Here is a 9,727-nt window from a genome sequence, read left to right on the forward strand (position 1 = left end):
AAATTTGTTCACTGCCTTACTTATTCATTACACAGAATATATTCATATACTAATTAATCATATATTAATACAATATTCAAATACTAATAATTAAATCCTTAAAAAATGTTCCTCTATTAAAAGGAAAAACATTTTAAAATGTCCAATTGAGCATTATTTATTTTACCTCAAAATATGTCACTATTGTATTATTTTTCAAATTCGTTAATACATGAATTAAGTAAACTCAAGTATTATTTAGAATTGAGGATTAGTGATATGGGATGTTTAGAATGTTCAGGGTTTTATGGAAAAGTACTACTGAATGGTAAAAAGGTTTATTAAAATTCAAATACAGTAATTCAATGATGTAATATACACATAATTAATATGCACAACAAATGATTAGTATGAAATGCATGACAGAGCAAGAATGAAAACATACATGAATTTACAATAACATAAGTTGCAAAATAAACAGAATACAGGAAAACTTGCATAAATTTACAATAATATGAAACAATTAAGTGTTATGAGTAATAACATTAGTCAGATTTTTCTTTATAGTTAAATCTTCATTTTCATTGCTCTTTTAATATCTTGTGTTGGTGGTTGGCCTGCATGATTTCTTTAAGTGATAATCTCTGTGGCACTTCATCAAACCCTAAATTGTTGAAACAAACATTATCAAATGCTAACTTGTAATGACATTAATACATGCATCATAACAAATACACAATGAATATTAAGAAAATGTTAATGTACCAATATTTCTTGTTTCAGTAGTATCAATTATTGAAATATCATAAAAGAGGAATTAGACATTTTTGATTAAACATTCAATTATACATCTATCAATTTCAGTGTTATAGTGTGGCACCAGGGTAACTATGCAAGACACACTAATCCCCTCGAAGATTTCTGATTTACAAAATAATTTGAATTATTTTGTAAATAATTCAAATTATTTTGTAACAAGTACAAATTACTGCCAAAATATTTGGCAGTAACTTGTAAAGGCTAAATAATATTATCAAAAAGATACAATTCTTAAGTAATTACGTATATTTTGCAGAAATACTTTGGAACTGTTTCAGCTGGTAGTCGTGAGAATCCTTGAGTAATTTTTTGAATGCAGAATAGTTTAACTGAGAAACAACAGAATGCAGCCAAATGATATCCCTAAGTATTATTTCATTTCACTTTCTAATGCATGCATAATAGCATTAATTAAGAATTTAATAAAAACATTAAAAATAATTACATGAAGCAAGATCTCTAAAATTTCAAAATTGCATATAAAAATCTAGTTTAATATCTGCAATACATTTTTAACTCATCATATTTTTATAAATTTAACTTTACAATCTAAGACTAATTACAATAAAGCATACTTTATGACACAAGAATATGAACTTCCAGATAATGTGTATCATTTAGTCTGAGATTAAAAACTATGCTAGGAAACATTCTGGAAAACCATGTTTAATACGTTTTAAACTATTTTACTTTCCTAGATAATCTCATCAAAATTATTAAATATTCATCAATCTTTTGATCGTCAGTTTCTGTTACCTGCCAGCGAGGTAGAATGTATTCACCAAGACACAAAGAATATGTATTATATACATGTAAAATATAGAAAATACAGCGGCTCTGCTCTGCGCGAGCATGCAACCTATAATTAACTTACTGCAGTTTCAGGATCTTATCCTAGACCAGTACTTTCGAGAACATTCTGGCATGTTATATAACCGCTAGTACACATGCTGAATACGTGCCATTTTTCGTCAGACTGCTTTCTTCTACCGCTGCTACGAGACCTTGCAGCTTGTTCCCATCTTGTTCTTTCCTTTGTTAAAGCAGATATGACGTAAAGTCTAAATTTAATCTTACTTAGTTTAAATCAATATTGAATATATAATTTTGAGAATTTCATCTAAAGGCAAAATGATCTGCTGGGAGAATTGAATAAAGATGTGGGATCTAAAAAAAGCTAAATCCTTCTTTGTCGTCATTTTGCAACCTTCTATCCAGCCATAACAATGCCTGGCCTATGATGTAGTTATATTGTCAAGCTTTGGTCATTCCTGTGCCTGCCAAAATATTACATATACACGCATGAAAATTATTAATATAAGCTACATCATGTAATATTAATAATTTTCATACGTGTATAATTTTCTAATGATTGTTTTGTCACAATAATTAGAATTAAAAGTCTGAAATATTGCCATGTCTTGCAAAATATCAACTAAATCTGTACACAAGATACAAAATATGAACTAAATCTATACACAAGAATTTTCCATTAAAAATTTCTGTGCAGACCTGATAATCATTATATATACTGCTCTTTGTATAATGTACTGAACTGTAAAGCTCCAGGTATACAAAACATTTCAAGACACTCGATATTTATTCTGTTGCAGAAGCAAACTGTTTATTTTCAATATATATAATAATAAGCAAAGATGATACATGACAAATCTTTCAGTTCTATAATTTTTATATCTAATATTGAGTGCACTATTATGCTAATAAGCAATCTTTATTCTCAAATCCTTGCATTATATGTTGGTGATTATGGGTGGTCTATTATTCATCTGTTTTCTTATCCGTCATGGCGACTACACTAAGTCTGTTAATCAAAGGTCAAATGTATGCCTGTCTCGTGTAATTTTAAAGAAATATTTGAAGGAAAGATAGGTTAAATTACATAATAATTATACATACTTTGCCTGTGTTTACAGTCAGACATAATATTCAACAACTAATATGCTTGAAAATGCCCAAGTGGGATTTGAATGGCTTCAATAACATATACTGGAAAATTAAAAGTATTATAAAAATATTGCGCCCATTTGGATGGCTTAAATAATAGTTGTGTAATAAAAGAACATTTTAGGTTTGATATTAACTAATTAATTTTTTTTATTTTATCTCTCTGACCTTTAAAATGAAGAGGTAATGTGTCTAGTTGATATTATGTGAAAACCTGAAAAGCAAACAAAAACTACACTAAATCTAAAAATGTTTCCAAAGTTCACACATCTGCAAGAAACTAATAAGGTCAACAATGCCTGATTAACTGAATTTGTTGGCAGATGATGATTCAAATCTGAATATAGAAGACATGTAAACAGTATAAAGGCTTACCAAACTTATATCAGTGTATCATCCATGAACCGGCAGGTTCCTTTCAACGGGCGCCTGGACTGAAGAGTCCTATTCCGATCGAAGTTGCGTCACTTTTCGAACATTGTGGGCATAAGTGTTGTTCGGCAGAGTGATGATAGCATGTCCATAAGCGATGTGAATGACATAAAGTCCAGTTGAAAGATGATTTGATGATACCTGCACTTGGGGAGAAGTATTCGGAGGCTAACTCCTAGGGTGAAAGTCGTTGCGCTGAGGTATAGAAGGCGGCGTCGATGGGCGGAGAGAAGTCTTGAAAATCTTTAGGTCATGTGGGTGGTAATGTCCAATGGGAGAAAAAGTTGGAATTTGGAAATAGAGCTGAGGGGTCTCATGCAAGCAAGTGTATTATGTTCACAGATCAAAGATATAATTTAAGAGTTTTTTTTTTTTTTTTTTAAATTTAGTTAAAGATGTTAGCTTCCTCACATATGGTAAATAGAATTAATAGTTTCTCCATGGGTGTATCTGCTGCTTTTAATTGGTCTAAGTTATTTTTGAGAGTAGAAAAGAATTTAAATATGTTATTGTGGCCGAAAATATTATTGAGTTCTTTTAGTGTAGAGAAAATGTCGGTGAAAATGTTCGCGTTAGGTGTAGTGTTGGTAATCTGATTTCTAGTGTCTTGTGTGTTGTTGGAAGTAACCTGTGCGTATGTTCTGCCTTGTGTGGATGTTGGTATATTTGGGGTGCTGTTGCTTGGAGTAAAAGTGTAATTTGGTGAATTATTTGTGTTTCTGTTTTTAGGGAATTTCTCGCAACCGCGGTATGAAGCTGGATGATTTTTGTGGCAATTTGCGCATGTGGGGTTATCTATTTTGCCTTGTGTAGGGCAGTCTGTTGATTTATGTTGTTGTGCGCATTTAACACACCTAGGTAGGAAGAAACAATTGTCTGATGAGTGATTAAAACGTTGGCAATTGTGGCATTGTGGTGTAATGTTTTTGTTGATATATTTTTCGATTGTAATGATGAACATACCTAGGTGTGTTTCACTGTAGATTTTGTCAATGTTGGGTGTTTGCATGAGTTGTATCTGAAATAGTGGCATAGGTTGTTTGGTCTTGAATCTGGTGAGTTGAACTACTTTGTGTACTGTGTATCCGAGGTTTGTGAGTTCAGTGGAGATTTCATGTGTGTCAGTGGTAATGGGTAGGCCTCGGATAACTACTTTAATTGGGCGTTTGTGCTTGGGTGTAATGATATAATGTTCGATGTTATGTTTTTGTAGGTCTATGGTGAGTTGTCTGTGGTCATCTGTTGTTGAAGGTAGTAATTTTAGATATTCACCACTTATTTTGGCGTAGAATGTAGCTTGAGTAAGTGTAGTGAGTTTCTTGATGTACTGGTTGTGTGTGGCGCCATCTGTCGGCTTGACCATAATCGGTGTAGGTGTGCTGTAGTTGGGAAGTCTTGTATCTGGTGATTGTGAGCTATTAATTTGTTGTGTGGGTTGAGTGGAATGAGTGTCTGGTTGCGAGAGTGCTGTGTAGCTGTTGTGGGTGGGTATAATGTTGGGTGTAACATTTACGGGTACCTTAGCAGTTTTTTGTGGTTTTTGGAATCCTTCCGTATCGTCATCACTGTTTGAGTTATCATGTGGTTTGCGTTTCTGTTGTGTGATTGGCTGTGTAGTGCTTGCATGAGAAAGAGCAAAGTTTAACTTACCCCTCAGCTTTTCGATCAGCTTCATCTTGTTTTCCAAATTCTTTTTCATAATATCTGTGTGGTAATCACGGTCAGTAACTGGTCTGTTGGCCGCTAAGAGCTTGTAGTTTTCTTTAATCTCCTCTAGTCGCACTTCCTGTCCCTTGAGTTCCTGTCGTAGGATAGCAATTTCATGTTCCGTGAGAACGTGATCATCGTCCTGGTCCATATCAGTGGCCGTCGTATTCGAGCTGTCCGAAACAGGATCCATAGCTTTGTCGGGTGGAACCGCTTCACTACGGGGAGTCTGCTTAGTACGAGCCATATCGAGAAGTCACGATTTCGTTATACGAGTCATCATATGTGTCAATGAGTGCCTACTATAAATTAAGTACAAGTCTTACTCTGAACTACTTAGTATGCTTATACACTAATTTTTGCATTTTCTTAATGCATATTTTTAATTAGCATTATTACAAAATTAAATAATATCTGTAATAATTGTAACTGAAACAATTGTATTTGAAATTTCACCTCTTTCATAATAACCACAATTGCCTAGTACATATTCATTAGCAAAGCATACAATTAAGTGCTTCACAGTATTATTAACAGTAAGGATGCTATCACACATCAGTTTGTTTCGGAAGAATAACTGTTTGGCACAATTTTTCTGCTTTGTCACAACAGCCAATTATCATAGATCACTTTGGGGTTAACATGGGAAACTGGTTCCCCATTACAAACAAGCTGATAGCTGACTGATTGAAAACGAACAATTTGCAATTTTTTTAGAAAGGAAGGAAAACATTGCATGTCTTTCTTTCAATAGTAAACCAGGCAGAAAAACTGTCCGAAACAAGTTGTTCATGTGAAACAAATGCCGTGTGATAAGGGTCTCAAACATCATTACTTACATCTAACATTTCACTTCCAGAAACAAGAGTCAAAATTTTTCAGCTGCCATTCACTGTGCCAATGCCTGAAATTAAAAAAAATCATTTTATAAAAATGTTTAAAAGGATGATTCAAGTATTGAAAAATCTTAGATCATAACTTGGTTGTTGAAACTAAATAACGTTTGCATAATCCGAGTTCAGAAAACAAAACATTTATTTTACATATTTTAAAGAAATAACGTTCTGAAACAACATGTTTCATCTACACAATCAATCGACGCTCTCACCAGAGCATTACGCCATCAAACTTGGCACACATCCAAAAGTTCAAATTGAAGAATTACAGAAGCGTTGTTGCCACACAAGAAAAGACATATAGTTACAACTTCACACAGTAATAAAACAAAAACACACTTTTGAAAAATAGACAATAATAATAAAAATAGTAATAATAAAATTCTTAACAATATTTTCTCGATTATGCAACATCCTCCCCCCTTTTTGAGTCAGTGGCAAACGACTCAAAAACATATGTTATCCTATTAAAATGGTCTAGTACATTAGGCTTTTTAACAAGCCGTCCTGACGACGTAAATTTCTGTTTTATATGCTGTACGTTAGTCTGATCGTTTTTCTTATCGTCATTAACGTTAGGCTCTTCAACTAAATAATTTTCATCTAGTTGTATCTCTAGTGGATAAATAAGCTGAACGGGCCTTATGAAAATCCCATTCTGAGTTTTTAGTTTAACTGTTCGAACTTTGCCATCCTGACCAGGAATTTTCTCTATAATTTTACCAAAAGGCCAATACAAGCGTTTTTTGAAATCATCGCCTATTAAGACTATCTCCCCAATTTTAGGCAACCGGGTTACTTTATTTTGTGGTTGTTTCATTATTAATTGCCCCAAATATTCTTTTCGGAAGCGGTTCCTTAAATCTTTAAGAAGTTTTGTGCGGTATTTAATTCTTCTAAAAAAATGCTGAGAGTCAATTTTATCTATATCTGCTACATTCGAAGTACAATTTTCAATTAAAAACATTGACGGAGTTAAACGGATAGCATCTTCAGATTTCTCCGAAATATATGTTAAAGGTCGATAATTAATTACCGACTCACAGTCGCAAATTAAGGTTTCCAGTTCTTCATAAGATAAAACCGATTTTCCCAAAGAACGTCTTAAAAGTTCTTTAACCATGCGAACTAGCCGTTCCCACCAACCTCCCCACCAGGAGGCTGTTGGTGGATTGAATTTCCATACTATTCTCTTTATTTTTGCCTCATTCTCTATTATGTCCCAGTTAAGTTTAGACATTTCGTTATACGTTCCTCGGAAGTTAGTCCCATTGTCAGAATAAATGGTTCGTGGTCTGCCACGTCTGGCTATGAATCGTCTTAAAGCCAAAAGAAAAGATTCTGTTGATAACGAAGTCACCAGTTCTAGATGGATTGCTCTGTACACAGCGCATGTGAAGAGTGCCATCCAAACCTTCTTACCGTTTTTCAAAAACAATGGGCCAGCTAAATCTACTCCCAAAATTTCAAAAGCCCTATAATCTCCTACGCGATCTTCAGGAAGAGGAGTCACTTCGCAAGACATCGGTTTCGCTTTATATCGTTGACATATTACACACCCTTTTAACACATTACGCACATTTTTACGTTGTTTTAGTATCCAGAACCTTTCTCTTAAAATAGATTGAAGCATTTGAGTTCCAGCATGATAATGTTTCTTATGAACTGACTCAATTAACAATGTAGTAAAGATACATTTACTCGGTAACAAAATTGGTTTTAAAAATTCAGAATTGTCTTTGCGTTCCAATATTCTAGTTTTAACTCTGATAATTTTTTCATTATCAATGAATACATCAAGTGGATTAAGAGCTCCAATGTCAGGGAAATTTGAGCTTTGAACCAACCGAATCAAAACTTTTTAGGAATTTATGATTTCAGCAACAGTTAGTTTAGATTCTTTACACAAATTTGACTTCTTCCTACTGTTAGAAATAAAACGTAACACCCAACCGTATACACGAATAATTTTCTCATAATCAGAAACTCTTTCTGCATACCAAGGAATGGTATCCTCTGAAAAGTTAACATTAATAAGTTTTACCTTCCTCTTTTCCAAGTCAGCTTCGCTCGGCTGACAAACAATATTCGTAGGCCAAAATTCAGGGCTTTCTCTTAGCCAGAGAGGTCCCTTAAACCACTCCGAGTTAATCATTTGTTTAGCAGAGCAACCTCGAGATAACACATCTGCTGGGTTCATATTACCAGGCACATGCCTCCATGATTCAGGTTTTGTCAACTTAGCAATTTCTTTAACACGATTGCTTACAAAGTTTGACCAATTACCAGGATTTCTGATCCACCATAATGCGACTGTGGAATCACACCATAAAGTTACATTTATATCAAAATCATTAAGAGCTTTACAAACAGAATATAATAATCGGGATCCAATGCAACAGGACATTAATTCCAATCTAGGAATCGTCAAATTCTTAATAGGAGCTACTCTAGATTTTGCTCTTAAGAGAGTAATTTTTACACTGCATGAATCAACACTTCTCGCGAAAATACATCCTGCATAAGCATATTTGCAGGCATCGACAAATACATGCAATTCAACTGTTGCAAAGGTTCCAATGAATCGGGGTATTGCCACATTTTTCAACAAAAGTATATCAGATAATCACACAAAAAATTTACATACAAAATCATGAGGCAATACCTCGTCCCAAGAAAATTTCAACTTCCATGTTTCTTGTAACAAAAGTTTTGGAAGCAAAGTTATTGGTGCAAGTATTCCAATTGGATCAAAAATTGATTGTATAATAGACAGAATCAGTCTCTTAGTTACCTTAGTATCACAAGTTATCATATTTACATTCATATTACACCTTAAAGTATCATTGTCTAAATTCCACAATATTCCTAAAAGAGGTGTGTCCCCAGAATGTTTTGTAATATATTTGGAAGCAACATTGCTCTCCCATCCCCTTAAATTAAATCTGCCTCTCGACATAAGACTTTTGGCCTTTTGAATTAAATCCTCTTGTTCCTCAATATTGTAAACACCCGTAATACAATTATCTACATAGAACGAATTTTTTAATTTGTCAACCACATCTAAAAAGTCAGATGGACAATTATTTAAGAGATATTTAATAGACGCACCTAGTAGATAAGGGCTGCAGGAAACCCCAAAAACTACTCTGCAGTGCCTATACACTATTTCTCCCTCATCACTTGGATAGAAAAATCGCAAGTAATCTCTATCCTTCGGAGAAATTCCTAACTGCAAGAATGCTTTCTCTATGCCTGCACTCAGACCAATAGGAAAAAATCTCATTCTGTCTAAAATATCAGGGGCTAATTCTATTAAATTAGGTCCTTTCAATAAACACTGATTCAAAGATGGTTTTCCCTTTTCACAAGATGAAGCATCAAAAACGGGTCTTACCTTAGTGCTTTCACTATTCATCTTAATAACCGGTCTGTGTGGTAAAAAGTGGCATTTATTGTTTAATTCCTTTTCCGGAACCTTTTCTATAATATTTAAATTTTCCCACTCTTTAAACACTTCTTGATATTCCTTCAAAGAATTATTTTCTTTTGCCCTCTTTATCATTTTTTGATGACGTGTCAAAGCAATGCTTTTATTATCTGATAAATTGGTAGATTCGCATTTCCAGGGTAATTCTAATTCATATCTACCATCGGGTCGAATAGATAATTTATTCTGAAAATCAATCTCATAGTCACAATGAAGATTTTTCGTTTTACTATTTTCTGTCGGGTCGGAAATACCCAAAACTTCAAGCTCCCATAAAGATTTCAAAGAAGCATTATTTACATGTAAGGAAAGACTTATTAGGGCATTATCCCTGACAGTATCATTTTCTTTACCCATAACCGTCCAACCCAGTTTTGTTTTGACTGCAGTTAAACCAGAGGGTAATTCTAGGTATTCCTCAGTTAACAGTTTACCAATG

The 9,727-nt window shown here is 33.7% G+C and overlaps 1 protein-coding gene across 2 annotated transcripts; it reads right to left on the reverse strand.

Annotated features, from left to right (window-relative positions):
* Positions 1 to 301: 301 nt before the first annotated feature.
* Positions 302 to 7,555, reverse strand: LOC146994081 (uncharacterized). Of its 2 annotated transcripts, none has more exons than XM_085826814.1 (2): positions 5,742 to 7,555; positions 302 to 643 (listed from the first exon to the last, which is right to left on the reverse strand). In XM_085826814.1, the coding sequence occupies exon 1, from the start codon at positions 7,429 to 7,431 to the stop codon at positions 6,202 to 6,204; it is 1,230 nt and encodes a 409-aa protein (XP_085682940.1). In that variant the 5' UTR covers positions 7,432 to 7,555; the 3' UTR covers positions 302 to 643; positions 5,742 to 6,201. The 2 variants fall into 2 exon arrangements, with proteins under 2 accessions (XP_085682940.1, XP_085682939.1); XM_085826813.1 differs by lacking the exon at positions 5,742 to 7,555 and adding an exon at positions 3,139 to 5,120.
* Positions 7,556 to 9,727: the final 2,172 nt, after the last annotated feature.

This window comes from Stegodyphus dumicola, chromosome 11 (genome assembly GCF_044657685.1).
Source record: "Stegodyphus dumicola isolate Sdum_Otavi_A_Nest chromosome 11, ASM4465768v1".
Classification (NCBI taxonomy): domain Eukaryota; kingdom Metazoa; phylum Arthropoda; class Arachnida; order Araneae; family Eresidae; genus Stegodyphus; species Stegodyphus dumicola.